The sequence below is a fragment of the Notechis scutatus genome, chromosome 2, assembly GCF_049901735.1.
Source record: "Notechis scutatus isolate UNSWTSFEM ecotype Mainland chromosome 2, rNotScu1.2, whole genome shotgun sequence".
Lineage (NCBI taxonomy): Eukaryota > Metazoa > Chordata > Lepidosauria > Squamata > Elapidae > Notechis > Notechis scutatus.
In genome coordinates, this window is record NC_142010.1 from 249,056,995 (window position 1) to 249,080,383 (window position 23,389).

A 23,389-nucleotide genomic window follows, 5' to 3' on the forward strand; every position below is an offset into this window, starting at 1 on the left:
TGTGATTAGCTTCTCAAAAGTTAACTGCAAACTTGGAGGATATTTTCTGAATCAGTGTATTGAGAGGGATATGATTTTTCCTTTAAATGTTTGTTTCCCCTCTTCTCTTTCTTACATCTATTGTATTTGGAGTCAGCAACACATTAGAGTTAGGTGAGCAACATGTTAAGATACCTTTTATTAATAATTAATTAATAATCAATACCATTAGACTATCTAGCTTGGTATTTTCTATGCTGATTACCAGAAGCTTTTTTAGGTTTCAAACCAGAGGTGGTATTCAGCAGGTTCTGACCAGTTCTGGAGAACCGGTAGTGGAAATTTTGAGTAGTTCAGAGAAGCAGCAAATACCACCTGTGACTGGAGATTTTACAGTATCTTCCCCTGCCACGCCCACCAAGCCATGCCCACAGAACTGGTAATAAAAAAAATTTGAATCCCACCACTGTTTCAAACTAAAGTCTACCAAGAGTTGTGGTATATTTCTATTACAATCCCTTCCAACTTCTCCCTCAGAAAGTCTAATCTTGGGTTTTCTTTCTCCATTTGGTGAAGGAGACAAATCCTGTAAGATTTGCAGTTTATTTTTCACAGAGGTATTTCTACAGAGGTATTTCTAGTTGGTGATATTTATGTCCTTTTTATTCACGGAAGGAAAATTTATTCTGAAAATGACTATCAACAGGGTGCCATGTTCAGAACAGAATTTCAAAATACCCTCTATCAAGCAATCTGTTGAATTACTTAACAGAAGAGCAAGATCAAGGAAACAAAATCATATGGACTTTCTTTAATGAATTATGCTCAGAGGGTTCTCAAAAACCTTGAAAATTGAGATAAAAGTCTCCCAGCCCTTCTTTATCACAGATATCATTAAGCTAGAAATTCTCTGAAGCTTTTAAATCTTTTTCCCAAGCTGTTTATATGACAGGCTAAGAATCAATTTCTTCGATATGGCTGGAGTAACTTACTTCTCCCATCTGTTAATCCTTTGTGTCTGGAAATCTTCTCTCCTCCCTTCTTAGCCTCAGAGCAATCTCTCACACACCCCATTAGATGTGCCGATTGGGAGGTTCATCTGGGACTCATCATATGATAGAATTGGAGGGCACCAGCTTGGAGAAGTCGGTTCTTAAACATCTGGGACTACACCAGAGGTGGTATTCAGCAGGTTCTGACCAGTTCTGGAGAACCAGTAGCAGAAATTTTGAGCAGTTCGGAGAACCGGCAAATACCACCTCTGACTGGCTCCGCCCCATCTATTCTCCGCCTCCCGAGTCCCAGCTGATTGGCTGGGTCTTCTTTTGTTGACCTGCACAGGAGAACGGAGCTGGAAAGCAGGTTAGTGGGGTGGGGAGGAATTTTGTAGTAACCTTCCCCTGCCATGCCTACCAAGCACCGCCACACGCACCAGGCCATGCCCACAGAACCAGTGGTAAAATTTTTGAATCCCACCACCAGACTACACGTCTCTCTTTTACTCTATCTTATGCATTCATGTATGCATATAATTATAAATGTGCGTGTTTAATAGATTTGGAACAGAAGGTAGTGATTTTCTTGGTTGCTGAGCTTCAAGACAGATGATGTCCTAAAATAGAAGGGTGTAGATGATTGGTAAAATAGAGGACTGCAGATTTTCAGTGGAACTGCTCTGTTAGGATAAATTTCTTAAGATGGAAATACTGAGAATGTGTCTCTTGTATTTTTAGTATCATAGGTGTTCATTTGTGGATAAAAGTTACAAATCCAAAGACTGGGATAATGTTATAGGGCAATATTATTTAAGAGATTCAACCACATTTTAAGTTCATGGTCATTTATCTTTATTTGGCAGGAAAACCAAATCTGGTTTGGCAATTGCCTGTAAGAAAACATTAGAAATTAGAAGAGCATACATGGAACTAAGATGGTTGGTTGCAAAAATTACATCTTATGTTGAGAACTGGGAATCAATAAATGCCTAAATCTAACTATTTTTAGGTTGTTTTCCCAATATTCTCTGAAGTTGTTTAAACACAGTAAGAAATTTAGTTGATAAGTCAAAATCTCTCCCCCACCCATTCCTTTGGCAAATCAAATACACTTGGTTTGAGATTTGCCTGTTGCTAGTAAATAAATGCAGCGCTGTTTCCAAACTCCAGATTATTTTTTTTAAAATAGTCTGAGCAGCTAGCCTCTCTGTATCTAATCAAGAAGCCTAAAGCATTTGCCATATGGGCTTCATTTCATCACGCTAAAAGAAATCCAAAAAACCCTCCCCCATTTAAAAAGAAGGAATAACATTTGTCAGTGCCCCCCAACAGGAACCACAGCTGTCCATTAAATGTGGTGGACATTTCCAGCATGCAAATCAATTTTTCTGGTACTGGGGGTTGTGGCGGATAATGACTGGGTTGTTCCTGAGAGCATGACTGATTTGGGATGAAGGTTTCAGCCTCGCTGACATTTTCACAGGGTAATTTATTACCCGCAGCCTATAAAGTGATGACCACCAGGTCTTGCTGGCAGACTCGGTAGAAGGAACCTTCTCCAAGGCTTCAATCACACCAACAGCAGGGGTTTTATTCTCTCCTAGCAGAAGGCCCTCGCTCTAAAGAACTAGCAATGTTGAGTCACATAGCACCAAAGGACAACCTCAACTGGAGTCTCCTGCTTTTGCTTCTGTTTCTTCATTTTTGCCTGGGCCAAGAAGAAAACATGGAGGTGAGCAGAAGAGATAATAATCCAGTGGCCAAAGTGTTGGAGAGCCACCACCAGACTGGCCATAAAGGTTCCAGCAGCAGGGAAAAGTTGAGACAGCGGAGCCAACTGTATAAGTGGACGGTTGAGGCAGTTGATGGTAATAGTCCTTCTACTGACCAAAATGCCTTGAAACCAGACGTAGATGATGTAGCACAGACTACCTCAGACAGAGTCCAGGTACTCTGAATTAATCTTCTAAGATACTATTAAGAAAGTATGCGAGCTTTTTATTAACACTAGCACTACTTTTCTCCAAAGCAACGGGTTCCTAACGATAGAGTGACCATGCTGTGCACAGATGTCTTTCAAGGATAGGACTTTTCCTTTTTATGAGCTTAATTTTCCATACAGATGCTTTTTTCCCTTTATGACATCAACTATCTTTAATCTGCCAATAATCCAATCTTATGCATGTTTATTTAGAAGTAAATGCCAGTGTGTATATGGGTTTACATCTTAACGGGGCAATTGTTAAGCATTTCAGGCCATAGTAAAAATTAGGGACTTAATTTTAACTTTCTACAGATTGTGCCATACTGATACATTAGAAATGTTATGAGAAAAGTATCTTATATTGGAGTAAATTTTGTACAAGATGCATAGGATCATAAGCCTTTGTGTTATGAAGATAACTTCAAACAAGCTGTCAGACATGAACGCAAGACTGCACTCTTCAGTGGGATAAGGAAAAACTCTCTGTATCAGTATTTTTCAATGCATCTTCTATGTCAATTTGTGTAGGATTATACTTTGCAGAAACATTTACTGGAGATGGTTCTTAATTGAAAGTAGAATTTATGCAAAGAATTCTGTTCATAAGAATGGCAAAAGCACACTTATTTTAAAAGTAGAGATTATGCTTTATCACTGAAAGTAGAAAATGTGCTTTATAAGTGATTAAATACACTGCCCTATAATTCTTTTTCAGCTCAACAGATATTAGACACCAGAATTACTGTGCTTATTGTTGTTGTTGTTACATTTTAAAAATCACTTAATTAAAACCAGCTTTACTGTATGGAATCTACTTCAAATAGAAGTAAATAGTCCGGGCTGTACTTTGCAAGAACAAAACTATTTTATAGAATAATTTTCAGTTAGTAGGTATTAGAGATGGGTCAGTGAGTGTGATCAATGCATACATATTAATTTAGACATGAGTGAAGAGACAAGCAAACTACTTTTCTTCTACTGATTTTGAATTGTATCTGTGTTTAAACTAATGCTTTTCTCGGCAGAAAAGGGGTTTCCAATTGGAATGTCATTGCACTTGTGGTAGTCAGTGTTCAGCACCTATTGTAATCACTGTCGCTGTCTGGTTGCTGCATAGGTGTGAGCCTACCAGAACTTTTGGAAGGGCCATTTTTTGCCTTCCCAAGGATCCAGGGGCTTCCCTCAAGCCTCTGGGAGGGCGAAAATGGCCTCGCCCAGGGTTCGGAGACCCTCTGGAAGCTGGAAACAGGCCTGTTTCTGGACTTCTTGAAGGCTCGTTTTTCACCCTCTCGGAGCCCCCGTGTGGACCCTCCACTTACCTGCAATCAAAATGGGCTGTGTGGAGACTCCGGGGAAGGGAGGGGTAGGTGGGACCAGCCAGTCAGTTCAACTACCAGTTCAGCAAACCAGATATAAATTTAACATCTAGTTTGCCTGAACCGGTCTGAACTGGTAGAATCCCACCTCCCCTGTAGTGTTTTAAGTTCAGTGAATAATAGCCAAGTAGTGGCAAGCTCCAACTTTAGAGGTACATTGGGGCCACTGTGGATTATACCCTGTAGATACTCTGTGAGGTGTCCTGACCGTGAAAGAAATCATTCTAGGACCGTTCTTTAACTAGTGCTACCATATTTATTTATTTATTTGATTTGTCAATTGTTTACAAGATAATAAGTACAAGTGTATACATAGTTGTGAATATATGAAATGGGTACATATAAGAAAAATAAAAGAATAAAATAAAAATAATAAAATAAAATATCTGGGCTACAAATAGACAGATGACCACATGCAGTCTCTTTGCTGCCATTTAGAAATTGTCTATATTTTTGCAGCCCAAACATGGTAGCTGTATATTTCACCTTGACGGATGGAGAATGTAGCTTGCTTGGGAATTTAGTCAACTGTCCCCTGGGATTTCTTCCTAAGAAGGAATAAGTTACAGTCAATTGTACATGCATATTGTTCTTGTTGTGGCCTGTCGGCCGCCGACCCCTCCAGTACCTGAATCAGAGGAGAAGGCGGAGGCATGGGAGTTTGGGTCAGCATCAGGGCAACCTGGGAGCTCCGAGGGGGAAGAGGGAATGGATATGGCAGACAGAGAGAGACAGGGACGAAGCCTGGACCATCCATCAGCCCTCAGATGGAGAGTCAACAGCCCCAGGTCTGGAGGTGGATGATGAGGAAGAGGAGAAACAGCTGGGACCAGTGCCTGACACGCGGCTGTGCAGAGAAGGGCAGAGCAGTGGAAAGCTGTGGGCCGATCCTGGGGAAGGAAGAGCCACCACTGCTAGCGAGGCCCCACCCTAGCTCTGAGGATAAAAGGCAGGGGTCAGAGATAAGTGGGTGTGGCAAATAACTATTCACCTCAGTGGTGGTATGCTACCGGTTTGGACTGGTTCGGCCTAACTGGTAGTAAAAAAAGCCTCCGACGATCAGCTGAGAGGCGGGAAAAAAAGCCAGCTGAGAGGAGAAAGAAGAGAAAAGCCTGCCCCCACCCACCTGCCCGCCCCTGCGCTCTTCTCTTCTTTATCCCCTCAGCTGATTGGCGCTGCGGGCCTCAGCTGGTGTGGGGAAAGCTGCGCACGCACGTTAGGTGCACGCGCATGCGTGCGTGATCACCAAGCCATTAGTGGAACAGGTAGGATCCCACCGCTGATTCATCTCCCTGCTGGATGGACTTGTTGGTCTGCGAGAGAAATTGTTTGCTGGGGCTGCCGGCCTTCTTAATAAAGGAATCTTTTTTAAAAAAAAAAACAAGCAAGTTTTATTAATTTTCAAAACACACAAATCATCATTATCCATTACATGTTTAAACCTTTTTCCATTATAAATTTAACAAGTCAGATAAACTATAATTCTGTTTTAAACCATTTCCATATAAACATACAAAAACCTCTTATCCAATTACTCTTTATTTCTCTTTACTCTTATTCAATTATTATTATTATTTCATCTATTTCTTTCTGACTTAGTTACCATTATTCTCATTCTATATTTCTGCAAGGTTTTATTAATTCTCCCCAAAAAAACATATACACACAACACACAAAACATAAAAAAAATCTTTTGGAAAGTAACTTGGACCCAGGTATCTCTCTCTTCCTGGACTTCAATTATATTCATGCTCATCTTACATATCATTACTTATTTTATTTACCATTCTAAGTCTTCTATATTAACTTCTCCACATATTTCACTCTTCTTAATTCTATCTTAATTAATCATCTTAATTTGAGTCATTATATTTGTATCTTTTGTCCATTCTTTATTGTCCCTTTGTCTCGCTCCTTATAAAAAAAAGAAATTTCTCCTGAAATCACTAATCAGAGTATGATGCCTTTCTATCTCCCCACTAAATTAATCAAATTAACCTTTAAAATAACACCCAATACCCAATCCGATTTTGCTTGGTACATTCTATCTGAATAGTACATCCAGAATAATTAAATACATAGTTAAACAATAGATCTAAATATTAAAAACAAATACTATAATAGAAATTTTATAATAACATCAATACCATAATCTTATTAAACTCTTTAATTAAAACTCAATATTCTAAACCTCCCCTCATATTATTAAATTTTAAAACCAATCATTATTAAACATTTCAACATTTTAATCTCTTATCAACTCTTAAACCATTTAAGTTTTCTATTTCTAATACAATACTACAATATCATCTTATGTACCTTGCAAAATCTCTTTGAAGAAATCATACTTTTATCCTTTATCCCTAAAAAGATTCCTTTTTTCCCATTTAATTTCAAAACTTTGTAGCTTTTCTCCACCTTTTCCCTTTCTTTCTTCTCCCAACAAACCTTTCTACCCCCCTTCTTCTAGCCTCTGCCTTACTGGCTTCCCTTCTCTGTCGTATTCCTTTTCCCTTTTGTTTACTATCATTATATTGATTTTGCACCTTATTTTTTCCCTTTCTTAAGTATTTTTTTAAATCTTAAGTCCTTTATTTCTCTTCCTTTCCCTCTTCCTTCTTTCTTGGTCGAGTTCTGAGATTTATTAAAAATGGCTTTCTCTCCTTCTTCTTCTTCTGCTGTCTTCATCTGTTGTAATGTTTGTTGATAGTTAATAAGCGCCATTTCTAAAAAAAAGGAAGGCTTCTTTCAAACCAGCTTTACCATTTTTTTGCTTGTTCATAATCTTTTCTCAGTTCCTCAATAGAAAGAGCCATTATAAATCTTTTCTTTTCTTTTCCCCTTCTTTCTTCTTACAACAACCAGAGTATTCCAAAGAAAAATAAAACAGTCCCAAAGTTATCAATCAGTCCAAACCAAGGCAGGGTTCTCACTTTCTCCTCCTGGGGTAGTATCAATCAGAGAAAAAGAAAGTCCAAATCTGTTTCTTAAAATCTTATTGCAATATATTTTAGTCTTCAAATCCTTAAGGCATCTCCTCCAACAAAGTCTTAGCATACAAATATTTTTTTTAGTCCTCTCTCTTCCCACTCATCGCTTAAATCTAGTTTTCACCTAAAAAAATAGGTTTCTTAATATTCACTTATTTATTCCGTAGGAAAAGAGGGTAAGCTTTCCTTTCAGCACCATCAAACTGCCTCTTTTTCCTCTTCTAAAAGGTATCATTCAGAAAGTCATACTTTTCAGGAATTTTGTTAAATATGTCTTAGAGTCCTAGGAACCAAGAAAACTTTCTCCTTTCAAAACTTTCTCCACTTCCTCCTGCGCATTCTTACCCGGCTGCCAGCTTCTTTGTGGCGGCCATTATGGACCGCCGCTGCACCGTCTTGGGAAAAGGGGTTCTGCCGGCTGGGGAGGGGGTCTGCAACACCCCCAAACCCCTCTCCGGATCCCCCTACCTTCAGCTGCCCCTGCAGGGCAGCCTAGCTCGCACCCGTCCGGATCGGAGCCCCAAAAGCAGCTAGCGCAGCAGGGATCGCGCACCGCGAATCCCTGCCGCCGCTAAGCCGACAAACCGGAAGTCCAATAAAGGAATCTTTTGAGTTCACGTTAGAGGATTTGTTGTGTTTGGGGAGCTGGGTCGGAACAGCTCTCTGGAGCATTTCTGCTCTTGGCTGGAGCTGCCTTTATTAAAATGCGACAGCAGGTTTAACGTGTTTTTTTGTTTGATCCAATCTTTGCCTGGCCTCATTTTTCAGATGCAAGCCACAAGCATTTCTCTCTAGAAGACCTGATTTGTTATGGATGACCCTGAAAGAAAGGCTTCTATTTATCACTGGATAGCAAGCTTATAGGAAAATGCGGCAGTTCAGAGATGGAACCATCTCTTAATGCAACAACGAAGGAATGTGCTTTTTCAAGAGGTCGCTGGACTTTTGGGGGTTTTGTTTTTGAAGTTTCACTTCTCATCCAAGAAGCTTCTTCATGAATGGGGTCTATTGTTGCAGATAATCTGTTATAGGTAGTCCTTGATTTACAATCATTTGGTAGTCATTCAAAGTTACATACACTTCCTGGCAATTATGACCAGTGGTGGGATTCAATTTTTTTTTACTACCGGTTCATGAGCGTGGCTTGATGAGTGTGGCTTGATGGGCATGGCAGGGGAAGGATACTGCAAACTCCCCATTCCCTCCCCATCCCTGTAACCTGCTTTCCGGTTCCTTTCTCCTGTGCAGGGCAACAAAAGAAGACCCAGCAGATCAGCTGGGACTCGGGAGGCAGAGAATAGATGGGGGTGGGGCCAGTCAGAGGTGGTATTTGCCGGTTCTCCGAACTACTCAAAATTTTCGCTACCGAGAACCTGCTTGAATACCAACACTGCTTACGACCATCATAGCGTCCCTGGAGAGACATGATCAAAATTTGGGCTCTTGGGCAACCAGCATGGATTTATGATGATTGCAGTGTCCTGGGATCATGTGATCACCATTTACGATCTTCCCAGTTGACTTCTGACAAGCAAAGTCAATGGAGGAAGCAAGATTCACTTAATGATCACATATTTCACAACAGCTGCATGACAACTTAATGACCGCGGCAAAAAAAAAAAAAAGGCTGTCAAAATCAGGCACAACTTGCTTAACAACCACCTTGCTTAGCAATGGAAATTCTGGTCCCAACTGTAGTTGTAAGTCAAGGGCTATTTATATTAATATGCTAGCTCGATACCCATGCTTCTCTACAAAACCATGTGATCGAGTTTTTGGAGAGGAAAATAAGGGGGGTGGGGAATTCTGCTTCTGCCTACCAGCACTCAACGGTATTCATCTGGCTAGCGTCCTGTCAGTGTGTGAGAGAGTTGAGGGTTGTTTGGAAACTGAAGCAGTATTTGCTGTGTGAGCAAAAAGGAGACAGCAAGGAGCCTGGGCGTGGCTTAGCTCAACTGTTCTGTACTAAAGCTGCTTGGTGCTTTGAAACTAAAACTGAAACTCCTCTCCTCTGCTTGTGTTTTGCATTTGGAACAGATTTCTTTTCAGGTGGGGAGGGAGAGTAGAACTCCTTAGCATCAGAGCGTGCTAATAATAATATACAAAATACTAATGCTCTGATGGTCCTTCTGAAAAATCCTTTCTCAGTGAGTACCTAGAAGCCAAGAGGAACATGTGTGCCAAATTTCAAGTTTGTAGGCTTTACGGTTCTGGAGATTTTGTGATGATGCATGAGTGGTATTTCGCTTTTGTATATATAGATAACATAACCATGATATCCATAATTTTTTTTTTTGAACGATGTGTTTACAGACAACACAGAGCGGGCCTCAAAGCCCACCGGAATGCGGTTGCCGGGCAGATTTTGGATTTCGAGGTTATCAAGGCCCCCCTGGACTTCCAGGACCTGCTGGAATCCCAGGTAAATAATTAGAAAGCAATTGCATAATGATGAACACTTGAAGGGGTTGCTTGATTTCTGTGGCAGTTTGCATAGCAGAGAAGATACATAGGACTTCCTGCTGCATCAAGTCTCAGGCTTTTGGGCTATTATTCTAAATGATGCACCACCCAGAACATCTGGAATAATGTACTGGAATTCCTTATCCGGCACTTTCCCTACATATTCCCTTGGCTTATGCCAGGGGTGTCCAACCTTGGCAACTTTAAGACTTGTGGACTTCAACTCCCAGAATTCCTCAGCCAGCAAAGCTGGCTGAGGAATTCTGGGAGTTGAAGTCCACAAGTCTTAAAGTTGCCAAGGTTGGACACCCCTGGCTTATGCCTTTAGTCTCTTGAATCAAACGAAGTTTGATTCAGAGAAGAGAAGAGCAACCAAGATGATGAGCGGACTGGACATTAAAACATACGATGAACAGTTGCAGGAACTGGGTATGTCTAGTCTAAAGAAAAGAAGGACTAGGGGTGACATGATAGCAGTGTTCCAATATCTCAGGGGCTACCACAAAGAAGAGGGAGTCAAGCTATTCTCCAAAGCACCTGAGGGCAGGACAAGAAGCAACAGGTAGAAACTAATCAAGGGGAGAAGCAGAGGTGCTATTCAGCAGGTTCTGACCAGTTCTGGAGAACCGGTAGTGGAAATTTTGAGTAGTTTGGAATACCACCTCTGACTGGCCCTGCCCCCATCTATTCTCTGCCTCCCAAGTCCCAGCTAATCAGCTGGGTCTTGTTTTGTTGCCCTGCATAGGAGAACCGAGCTGGAAAGCTGGTTAGTGGGGTGGGGGAGAGAATGGGGTTTTTGCAGTAACCTTCCCCCGGAGTGGGGTGGGAATGGAGATTTTACAGTATCCTTCCCCTGTCACCCTCACCAAGCCATGCCCACAGAACCAGTAATAAAAGTTTTTGAATCTCACCACTGGACAGAAGCAACCTAGAACTAAGGAGAAATTTTCTGACAGTTAAAACAATTAATCAGTGGAACAACCTGCCTCCAGAAGTTGTGGTTGTTCCAACACTGGAAGTTTTCAAGAAGAGATTGGATAACCATTTGTCTGAAATGGCATAGGGTTTCCTGCCTGAAGACCATCAAGTCCCTTCCAACCAGTTACATGGTGGGAAAGGTATCAGAATGTTCTCCTAAGCAATGTCTTGATGTTAATATAGGTAGCCGTGACAACTTTGCTTTTGCAATACCCTGTTTGTGTAAGAATCAGGGTTGCAAAGAAATCTTTGGATTGTGCCAGTTCTTTCTCCTATTTTTTTTTTTTTAAATTTAGTTACTGACAGCAGCAGCAGCAGTTTTGATTCTTGCCATGCAGGGTTTTTTTTTTTTTAAGTTCATTATAGCCCGTCCCACCATTTTTTTCTGAGCTGAATAAAATGTTTTTATTAGCAGCTTTGGAGGGCAACAGGTTCAAATAACTTGGTTCTTTTGGTGTGTATCCAAAGTGAAGACAATTTATTATATAGCTGAACTTCATTTTGCCTTAACCAAAATGCAATAGTAGATTTCATTTATATCAACATTAATGCCCAATTTCTTGTTTCATACCATATATCCATAAATGACTGAAGGCATGGCAAAAACGTATGTAGTATATTAAGTGTATTAAGTTAAAAACATGAAAATGTCCTTCAGAAGATACTGATATAATTCACCAACTATAGTAATTAATTAGGTATTTTAATGAGACAGGCAAGTGACAACTTAGTTCTGTTGTTACTATGCAACGTTAAATAAGTTCCAACATATTTACTACATTACAAAGATGTAAGTTACAACAGCGCTGAAAAAAGTAACTTATGACTGCTATTCCCACTTGTTGCAGTTTCCCCACAGTCATATTATCAAAAAGATAATCAGCATGTATTTTTAACGGTTGGAGTATCCCAGATTTACATGATTGATATTTGTGACTTTCAGACAGGAAGAATGGGCTTTATATTCCAATTTTTTGCTCATGCCTATACACAAGAATCAGTCAACTAATGGTCAGCACTAAACTGGTACTAGAGAAGAGTCAGCAGAATTCAAGAGGGGTTGGACTTAGACCTTTTGTGGGAATATAACGATTCTAGGCTGATTACTTGCTTGACTCTGCCCCCAGGCTCTGCCTGTTCCTCTCCTACGTCTTCTCAGCTGACTTACAAGAAGCAAAGTCAATGCTATATGTAGAGAAAAAAAATCCTAGGACAAAAATGAAGGAAATTCCCCTATTGTCCAAGAAAGCCATTGTTATTATTGGTTCATCAATACAGTTTGCTTCTCAAAACACCCTTAATTTTGGGGTGGCCACTGTTTTTCAACAGTGTTTGGCAATGTTAAACTGTGTGAACTTTGATTCCCAAAATTCCCCAGCCAGCATGTTCAAAAATTCAGTTCCTACCAGGTTGCTTCTTATCTATCCCTGCCCTTTTTCCTACTATTTTAGAAAGGATATCCGGATCTCAATACTTACTAGTACTCCGGAATGTTTTGAACTATAATTTCCATTATTCCCGATTGTTGGTGGTTAAGGAAGATGGGTGCTGTAGTAGAATATGCATCTAGAGGATACCAGAATGAGAAAGGTTACATCAGATTTTGCCCAAAAGAAGCGTAGGTTAGAAATGAAAACAGACTTGCATGGAGTCTTTTAAAGCTTGTGTTTCACCGAGCAACCTATTGATTGACTGCCCAAAGGAAACCATGGGAACAATGGGAATAATGGATTACCTGGCACAGAAGGATCGAAAGGTGACAAAGGAGATAAGGGGGACTTGGGACCCAGAGGCGAGCGAGGCCTTCAAGGACATAAAGGAGAAAAGGGTTATCCTGGCATCCCGACAGAGCTTCAGGTAATTTCCCCCTAATTTTCATGACAGCATGATTTTTCCAAAAGTGACTGCCTATTGCAATTCAATGGGTTGGTTTGTTTACCTGGCTATGTTCCAGAGGATTTGGGGGGTGGGCTGTGTCTTTTCTTTGAGGCAGTCCTGACAAGAAGCACCAACCAGGAGTACTACAGGTAGTCCTCAATTTACAGCGGCAGTTGTAACACTACATCAATGATAAAGTTACAATATTAACAGAACATTTGCGACTCTGAAAGTATCTCACCTTTATCACCCTGCAGTCATGTGATTGAGACTCTGGCCCTTGGCAACTGACTTGCACTCACGGTGGTTGCAGTGTCTCATGGCCACATGATCACCATTTACGATTTTTCCTGCTGGCTTTCCGCAAGCAAAGTCACAATGGGAAAGCTGGTAGGGAAGGTCAGGAATCCCTCCCACAAGTTTCTCCCGTTCCTTTTTCTCCTGAGGAGTGTGGTGGTCTCTCATGAATAAATACACTGGAAGTCTCTCATGAATGAAAACACTGAGACGACGCCATGAAGCCAGATCGGGATGAGAGCACAGGGCAGGCTCTGACACCCTCTTTTATTAGAAGCAATCTTTGTTAACGTTTGCAATTTTTTGTTAGTGTGTTGTTACAAACTCATTACATCACACAAAATACCATATGAGAATACAAAGCTGTATAGTCTAAGTTTGCTACAATCCTGGGTAAGAAGTGGCAACATTTCGACCTTGTCCCCGCCTCGTGTTACAAACAACTACCAGAAGGCCCGTTGTCCTTGCACGCGCGAGGAAACAGATAGCAATTCCCACAGAGGAGCCCACTGTAGGTTATGACAGGGGCGTCAAAATTGATTTCATTGAGGGCCGCATCAGGTTGTGTATGACCTTGGGGTGTGTGCGTGGGGGGAGCAGGGTATGTATGGCCAGCTCGACATCACTCATGCCAGGGGCGCCTGTGGTGGCCTGAGCACTCTGCCAGCGAAAATGGGCACCAGAGCTCCGTTTTTGGCTGCAATGGCTTGCAACCCTCTGCCAATGAAAACAGAGGGTCCTCCCAAACACCACGGGCTAGTCCTTTGCTGTTTCCATGCTGCAGGTCAGAACTAAGCACCCCGCAGGCTGGATCCGCCCCCCCAGGCCTTGAGTTTGACACCCCTGGATTAGGAGATCCAGGGATCTCATGCAACGTAGGACGTACCCACTTAGAGCACCCCACCTACACACTGTAGTGCCTGTCTGCTCTTTGTGGCATTGCAGCAGCCCTTCCCACATCTGGCCACCTTTACACTATGCTGCACCACCGCACTGCCCAGCCACACTCCATAGCACGCATCTTAAAGGGAACGTAGAACATTTTCACAACCTCATCAACTTTAATACCAAATTCCCCCGCATGTCTACTTTGTTTAATAATCATGGCGTTTGCTTAATGACCATTGCAAGAAAAGCTACAAAACTAAGGTTTACCCACTTTGAGACTGTCAAGACTTACGACTGCAGTTGTAGGGTCCATTATGGTCATACGTCAGAATGTATCTGTACCAGAAGTGGTATTCAGCAGGTTCTGACCAGTTCTGGAGAACCTGTAGAGGAAATTTTGAGTAGTTTGGAGAACCGGAAAATGCCACCTCTGACTGGAGATTTTACAGTATCCTTCCCCTGCCACGGCCACGAAGCCATGCCCACAGAACTGGTAGTAAAAAAAATTGAATCCCACCACTGATCTGTACATTCTGGACACCCCTGCTATCACTATTGGCGCACACCTTATTTTTATTTATTTATTTTCTTGTAAATTTTATTGGTTTTTAAAGACAAACATAAACAAACAAAACATAAAAACATCAAACTTTCTTCCATAAGTATACAAGCAGTGTGCCGGTTGGTTTACAACTTTTTTTGTGCATCCATTTCATAGTCTTCAATTACAGTTACATTGCATAATAGCTCATATTATCAATCAAAAATTGAATACCCTAGTATCATTATTAATCAATCATTTGACAATAATTTTATTCATTCATATTTTGCGAGATAACTGTAATTTACTTAGTTTATTTTATAACAATTCATATAATCCTCCCAAATCTATCCTAAAAAACATTTTGTAGATATAATAAAAAAAGAAAAAAAAACATCTTTATATATTTATTTTCTAAAATTCTACATATTCCATTATTGTATTTTATTATCTAACCATTGATAGAAAAGGTCGCAAATTTTATAAAATTGTTTATCCTCCTGTTCTCTAATTTCAAATGTCAATCTACTAATTTCAGCACATTCCAATATTTTCTTAATGATTTCCTCCTGCGATGGTATTTTCTCATTTTTCCAGTTTTTAGCAAATACAATCCTAGCCACTGTTAATACATTTACAATCAGATATTTCAAATCTTTACTATATGTATCAGGTAAAATTCCCTTACCTTATTTTTATTTTGAAAGCCAAAGTAATCCTGTGAGTAAGATTTCTTCTCTATTCCCTCCATCCTGGGGCCAATCTGACAAATCCCACTAAAACTTCCTGTGGCTGAGATAGCATGAAGTGAAGTCCATCAACTCAGCTGCTATGTTAAACTATACAATAATCTTAAATGGAGCTGTTTTTTTTAGATTGTACATCTACATCAGGGATGTCAAACCCAAGACCTGCGGGCCACATCCAGCCCACATGGTGCTTAGATCTGACCCGTGGGGCCACCCTGGAAACAGCGAAGGACCAGCGTGTGGGGCCTCTGCCAGAGAAAACAGAGTTTAGGATGGTCACATGTGGCCCCCCCAAGCTCTGTTTTCGGTGGCAAAGGGTTGCAGGAGGCCGTTGCAGATGGAAATGGAGCTGAGAAGCCTGTTTTTGCTGGCAGAGTGCTCGGGCCACCACAGGCGCCCCCGACATGAGCGATGTTGAGTTGGCCATGCCCAGTTTGGCCACACCCACCTGCCCCCCCCCCAAGGTAAATACAACACTGTGTGGCCCTCAATGAAATTGAGTTTGACACCCCTGATTTAGATGTTTTTCTTTCCTTCATATGAGTGGTTCTCTGTTCATACATCAATCGATGGCAGTGTTGTTAGTCAGGTTGGCTAAGTGCTGGCCCAGATCTTAGTGATGCATTTAGGAAATTAAAGTTTATCTCCCTTTCTCTCTCCCTTCTCCTCCTTCCTCAACTAAACCAGGAAAGAAGTTGATGCAGAATTGATTGTTTTCAACCATGTCTTCCAGTCTGCCTTTCTCCTATTTTTCAAATGCTAACTCTATTTTGCTTAGGTTGCATTTATGGCTTCCATGGCCACCCACTTTAGTAACCAGAACAGCGGGATAATCTTCAGTAGCGTGGAAACCAACATTGGCAATTTCTTTGATGTAATGACTGGACGATTTGGAGCGCCAGTGAATGGTGAGTATAGCAGATAATATATTCTGTGCAAATTTTATGTAAAAGAAACAATTTGCCTTGGACATTCTTGATGCAATCAAGCAGAATTATTCCCCTTTGAGACTTTAGACCGATATTGTGTTTCACTTTGGATCAAACACAAAGATAAACATTCTGATGTTTTTTAAAGATGTCTTCTTAATTGATTGAAACATAATGTCCGTCACTGATTATTATTTTTGCAGAACCAAAATGTAACATTTTCATTGTGATTGCTTGTTCAGAAAGATTGCATTCTGCCAAATTCTATAAAAACAACAACCAATTCTGTTTGGATTCTTTTTTTAAAAAAAAAGGGAAGGTTTTTCTTGTATTGTTCTTGTGTAAGTTGCATGAATGTAACTTACAACTGAGAAATGTCCTTGTGTAACTTGCCTATAAAATTTCAACAGGAAATAATGGAAAGTATAATATAGGGAATAAAAAAGCCAATATTTGATTTTTGCAAATGTATTTATTTCTGTCCCTTATATACTGCTGTAGTCTGTATGGATTCCTAGCAGTTTACAATAAAGAAATAAAATAACATTGAATTAGGACAATACCATGGTAATACAGTGGAGTAATGCAGATGATATTCATGATTTCTTGAGTACATTCCAGAAAAGTTTTTATTTTTATACTTCTTTATAACAGAAGTAACTCAAATTTGCTGTACATATTCAATAATCTGATTCTCCAGGCTTCAGCAGATCTGGAACAAGATATTGATCAGGTTCTTTGCATGTTGACAAAACCCCACTGGGATGCCTTGGAAAATAGCTGTAGAAAAACCTGATCAATACAAGAACCCAGCTGCTAAATATATTGTTTTATTAGCTTCTAAGAACTAATAACAAGCTCAAGACAATATCAAAACAGAAGCTGTAAACAGTCCAAAATTAGATTTTGAAAGCCCAGAAAATAATAATATTCTTCCTAAAACTTTTTAAAGGCAACCTAGTCAAGCTATTATTGCTTTGACTACACAATAATAAATTAAACAGCGTGCCTTTATTAATCACTGTTCTTTCAATATGTCCACATTCACTGGTAAACTTAATAGTAGACTAGAAATGAGATCTGTCAGTCACAAGAATATATCCATCTTTTTATACCTCTCCTTTCCCCACATCTTCCATTTATGGAAAATTTGTGGCGCTTACAAGAGTTTAAAATTTTTGCCAAACTGGCATTAAAAAAATAATAATGATAGCCTTTTAAAGTTCCAAAATAGATTCTAAGCTTCAGGAGTTTACATCATCTTGGATTCTTTCAAAGATGAAACAAAATATTATGCAAGTGTGGCTATTCATCTTGGACAAAAAGATGAAAGAATTCTTAACAATTGTGGCCAAAAGTGCGCACTCTAAGTTTGGTGGGATTCTTATTCTATTTGGTAAGGATTAGTTCTGAATATAGGTACAGGTAGTCCTTGACTTACAACAGTTCATTTAGTGGCCATTCAAAGTTACAGTGGCACTGAAAAAAGTGACTTATGACTGTTTTTCACACATATGGCCCTTGCAGTATCCTAATGGTCACATGATTCAGATGCTTGGCAACTGACTTGTATTTCTGACAGTTGCGCTGTCCCAGGGTCCCCTTTTGCGAACTTCTGATGAGCAAAGTCAATGTGGAAGCCAAATTCATTTAACAACCATATAACATACTTAACAACTGCAGTGATTCGCTTAACAACTATGGCAAGAAAGGTCGTAAAATGGGGCAAAACTAGGGCTGTGCAACAACTTTGAAGCTGATGTTCCAGTGTCAGCTTTGGAAGTCATATTGAGACCGGATGTTCCCACGCTGGCACATTTTGAGCCTGTGAAAGTGGGAGGGGGGAATTTCTTGGAGTGTATGTAGTTAGACATAATAACATTCTTTTTCTAATTCAAGGTCATGCTATTTTGCACATAAGTGAGGGGAAGTCTCAAGTTGGGATGGATGGTGATTGGGGCATGTGATGTCATGATGGGTGCAGGGGGTGGATTTGTAGTTTTTACTTATTGCAAGGAAGCCCGGAACTTTCAGATTCGGGATTCCCCAGTTGTGCCAGTTTACTATCCAAAATAAAAAGAACTTTTGAGAAATTGTCTGTCTCAGAGTTATTGGTTGGAATGGAGGTTTGCTGGAATGCTGACATCCAGAATGTGCGGCAACACAAATGAAGCATCTCTTTTGTGTAACGTATGACCCCAATTGAACCGTAAATTTCTGTTGCTAAGTGAAACAGTGGTGAAGGGAATTTTGCCCCATTATGACTTTTCTTGCCACTGTTGTTAAGTGATTAAATTAAATCTGGTGATTAAATTAATAACACGGTTGTTAAGTAAATCTGGCTACCCCATTGACTTGTCAGAAGATTCCCAAAAGGCGATCACATGATCCTGGGACACTGCAACCATCAAAAATATGAGCCAGTTGCCAAGCATCCAAATTTTGATCACCTGGTCACGGGAGTGCTGCAGTGATTGCAAGCGTGAAAAACGGTCATAAGTCACTTTTTTCAGAGTCACTGTAACTTCAAATGGTCCCTAAAGGAACCGTTGTAAGTCAAAGACTACCTGTACATCTGAACCAGGCTAAGGAGTGTTCTAGTACAACAGTCGACTTGATGGCAATATTGGTACAATCCCCGTCCTAATACACAAATGAATAATTGATTTTAGCCAGAGGTTAGATCAAGGGTGTTAAACTCTATTTCATTGAGGGCTACATCAGGGTTGTGATTGACCTCGGGGGTCTGGGGTCGGTATGGCCAGGGAGGTTGTGGCCAGTCACTCATGTTGGGGGGCACTTGCGGTAGCCTGACCATTCTGCCAGTGAAAGCAGGCTCCTGAGCTCCATTTTTGGCTGGGATGGCCTCTTGCAACCCTCTGCCAGCAAAAATGGAGCTTAAGAGAATCCTCCCAAGCTCCGTTTTCTCTGGCAGATGGTTGCAGGAGGCCCTCCCAGCCGAAAATGGAGCTCAGGAGAGCTGCACATGACCCTCCCGAGCTCCATTTTCGCTGGCAGAGGCACCGCAGGCTAATCCTTTGTTGTTTCCAGGGTGGCCCCACGGGCCAGTTTTAAGCACCCTGTGGGCCAGATCTGGCCCAGGGGCCTTGAGTTTGACACCCCTGGGTTAGTTGAACTATGTATGTTTCTTCAGAGATCTTTCACTTCCATTGAGTTGTGTTTCTCGGGGGAGTTATAAGGGGGATGGAGAAAGAGGAGGTTATTGAAGCAGCTGCAAAGGAACAGCCTGATTTATCTTGTACCTGTGCCACTGAATTATTCAATTGTACTATATATTTTCTCTCTTCCCTTCTAGGAGTGTATTTCTTCTCCTTCAATATGATGAAGCATGAAGATGTCGAAGAAGTCTATGTTTACTTGATGCATAATGGCAACACGGTCTTCAGCTTATACAGGTGGGTGGGGTGTATTGGGGGCTTACAAATATGTGAAATAAATTTGGGAGAAGAACTGAAACGCAGGGATAGAGCACATGATCTGCCTTCCAATGGTGTCAGCTTCAGTTCCTAAGACAGGAGTCCCCAACTCCCGGGCTGCAGCCTGTTTGAAACCAGGCCACACAAAGTTCCACTCACATGTGTGGTGGGCCCTTGCACTCGCGTGCAAAGCTCCATTCGTGCCCCCCACTTGTGCAAGTGGAGATTTGTGTGTGAACACTAGCACCTTCTGCTCACATGGCGAGTGCCTGCCATTCACACACACACACACGCTGGGCCGCCAAGGTGGAAAGACCGCTGCCCTAAGACCTCCAATTTTAAAAAGCAATAGGTTATGGGTATGGAGAGAAACCACTAGGGAAAGCTGCTATCCCTTAGCATAGATTACCTGGCTAAGAATTAGGAGCGCCGGTCTTCCGGTGGAGTCTTTTTCATTGACGGACTGAAGACCGCGATCATGCGCGGCTACAATCCGTGCTCTCTCGTCGGAGGGCTCCGAACATCTATTTTTGAGGCCAGAACCACCCTGTAGGGGTGGTGAAGAAGGGGGAGACTGACAGCTGGGTTGAGGGGAGGGGATGCATCTCCTCTCCCTGGCTAGGCATACTCCCCTCCGAAGACGGGTTGTAGCGGTGGTGAAATAAGGCCACCCTGAAGAAGAAGAGCTAACCAGGACAAAGATTGTGCTGGACCAGTGAAGAAGATGACAGTGTGAAAACCAGGCTAACCAGGCGCAACTTCTGGAAATAAAGGTATCCCGGAATTAAGATCTTAAGAAACAAGACAGTTGCTAAATGAGGACTACCCAGTAGTGAGATGCTACCTTAGTCACTACCAGTTTGGTGGCACACACCCCTAACAAGCCAATCAGCTGAGAGGATGAAGAAACGAAAATCTAGGAGTGACCCTCACACCCTCCCATGCGCTTTTTGGTCTTTTATTCTCTCAGCTGATCCTTGGAGGCTTGTTTTCCTCCTCTCAGCTGATCAGCACCTCTTTTATTTTACTAGCGGTTTGGCTGAACTGGTCCGAACTGGTAGCATACCACCACTGGGACTACCTCTAGGGATTGCAACAATGCTTGTAGAAGGTTTGTGAAGAACAAACCAGTTTACTTTTTTGTTTCTCTGTTCTTAGCTTCGAATCCAAAGGAAAATCAGACTCGTCCAGCAATAGCGCAGTGCTTAAACTCGCCAAAGGAGATGAAGTGTGGCTGCGGATGGGCAATGGGGCCCTGCATGGAGATCACCAACGATTTTCCACTTTTGCTGGGTTCCTTCTTTTTGAAACCAAATAGATTTACTCCCTGGAAATGCAGTACAAAATTGCAACACAGTTTCCCTCCCCTTTGGATTTGCATAGGTAGCCCTCGACTTACAACAGTTTGTTTAGTGACTGATCGAAGTTACAACATCAGCAAAAAAAGTGTCTTATGACCATTTTTCATACTTATGATGCTTGGAGCATCTTCATGGTCACGTGATCAAAATTCGACTAGTTGGCAGTTGACTCGTATTTATGACAGTTAATGTCCTGGGTTCATAGGATCACCTTTTGCAACCTTCTGACAAGCAACGTCAATGGGGAAGCCAGATTCACTTAACAACGGTGTCAGGAAAGGTCGTAAAATAGGGAAAAACTCACTTAACAAATGTCTCACTTAGCAACATAAGTCTTGGGCTCAATTGTGGTTGTAAGTCAAGGACTACCTGTACTAAAATCCCAGGATCTTTCTTGACACCAGTATGTTGTGAATTATGAAACGTGGTAAGAAGAGGTTAGGCCTGAATTTATATATGCCCTTTTAATGACATTTTGCATCCTACCGCACATTCTTCCTTCCTTGCTAATGGATACCAAACAGTTACCAAACGCCTATTCCTGGTAATTTAATAGAATTATGATTGTAGCCTTTTCTTTTTCCATTCTAAACCAGCAATTTTCTTCTAATCTTGGGCACTAATGGATGTTGCATGTTACAAAACATTCAAACGGCATGTCATTGTGTCTGTGAGTCATATGTGTATTTGGAAACTCGTGTATTTTTAAATACAAAAGTATAGGTAGTTCTCAACCTACAGCTATTCCTTTAGTGAGTGTTTGAAGTCACAAAAGGAGAGAAAAAGGTGATTTATAACCAGTCCTGGCACTTATGACTATGTCTTCAGTTATGTGATCAAAACGTGGGTGCCAAGGAAACCAGTAGATCTTGTGTTTCCACAAAAATAAGACCTATCCAGAAAATAAACCCTAGCTTGCTTTTTACATGTGTGCCCAATATAATCCCTACCCCCCCCCCACCAAAATAAGCCTTAGTTAAGTCCCCATCCACTCCAGGGTGCATGGGTTGGGGCGAGTGCATGGGTAAAAATCAAGCTAAGTTGAAGGTGGAGGGATAGAGCTGCCCTACCGGTACTTACCTTCAGTCAGTTGCAGCCAGGCCTCGCACAACCCGACACTTGCCACACCTTGCCAGCTCACTCCTTCTGCACTTGTGCATCAATCCAGAGCTCTTTTATTGGCTGCAGAGGTCTTTGCTGAAGGCCTCTGAGGGAAATGGAGGCCAAGGGTGATGCGCGCAAGCGGGGGCAAGTGGTCGCAGAAGAAGTAGGCCGGCAACGGGCTCTTGCTGGGCAGGGCTGTTAGCGCTGCCACTGCAAGATGAGTCAGTGGAAGACATTCCCCAAAAATAAGACCTGGTGCCTTTTTTGGTGGCAAAAAAATATAAGACTGGGTCTTATTTTCAGGGAAATATGGGTGTTTATGACAATGGCAACATCCTGGAGTCACATGATTGCCATTTGCAACCTTGCCTGCCAGTTCTGACAAGCAAAGACAATGAAGGAAGCTGGATTTGCTTAACAACTGCATGATTCACTTAAAAATGGCAATGATTTGCTTAGCAACCATTGCAAAAAGGGTAATAAAATTGGGTGTGGCTCACTTAACAACCACCTTGCTCAGGAACACAAATTCTGGTCCCAGTTGTCAGTTGAGGATAACATGGGGATATGCTTACACTATATATGCATACATACTGGTATATAAAAACAGAGAGAAACACACATTGGAAGGAGACTAGCTGCACTTTTTCAGACAGCTTTATGAAAAAGCAACAACAACAAAAGCTTTCCAGATTAATCCAGTAAATCTTGATTATTGTTAGCAAGCAACTCTTAAAATACCAAACAACTGTGAGATGTTTAACTTTTGGTTTAAATAATGCATTTACATTTTTGAACGTGGTAAAATTTTAAACTAGGTAAAATTGAATTGTTGGCTTCAAACATACACAACAATCTCAAAATGTGCATATTTGTGTATTCTGTGGCAAATGATGTGTATCCTGCTTTGGGCACATTTCGCTTTGGCTGAAGATTTGCAGTGGATTTGCTAATATCCACTTCTGCTCAATCTTTGAAAAATAAATCTATCAGTTTTAGGGTTGATTTTTATTTTCATCCTGTGTGAAAGTATGTTTAGGAAATAAACTGAGAAAAGAAGATTCTGGTAAATTACCCACTGGACAGCAGCAAAGTATAGTCTTTTTGAAGCTGGTAGGCTATATATTACAATACTTCATCTTTTACAAACATTTAATATACATTGGTACATTGAATACTTTAGACTTAGCAGGAGTTGCAATCTGTAGTGAATGTCATTAAAAAATGTAGCCTTGTTTAGAATGCACCAAAGAAGAATGTAAACTGTTAAAAGTATATTAGCAAGATGAAGGTATGCTTTCAAAATGTAGTTTTACTCTCATCTTCATTTATTAATAATCTATTATGACCCCTGTTCTTAATATGAATGCCTTTTGCATTTAGTTATTAGAAATGTGTTTCAAGCATCTGGTTATTTTGTGCAGAAGACTAATTAATTAA

The 23,389-nt window shown here is 41.0% G+C and overlaps 1 protein-coding gene across 2 annotated transcripts; it reads left to right on the forward strand.

The window, feature by feature from the left end:
- The first annotated feature begins 2,483 nt into the window (after positions 1–2,483).
- Positions 2,484–22,951, forward strand: C1QTNF3 (C1q and TNF related 3). Of its 2 annotated transcripts, none has more exons than XM_087958532.1 (6): positions 2,484–2,922; positions 9,638–9,746; positions 12,468–12,622; positions 15,897–16,026; positions 19,364–19,463; positions 20,643–22,951. In XM_087958532.1, the coding sequence occupies exons 1-6, from the start codon at positions 2,608–2,610 to the stop codon at positions 20,800–20,802; spliced, it is 969 nt and encodes a 322-aa protein (XP_087814658.1). In that variant the 5' UTR covers positions 2,484–2,607; the 3' UTR covers positions 20,803–22,951. The 2 variants fall into 2 exon arrangements, with proteins under 2 accessions (XP_087814658.1, XP_087814659.1); XM_087958533.1 differs by having other exon boundaries at positions 2,484–2,706.
- Positions 22,952–23,389: the final 438 nt, after the last annotated feature.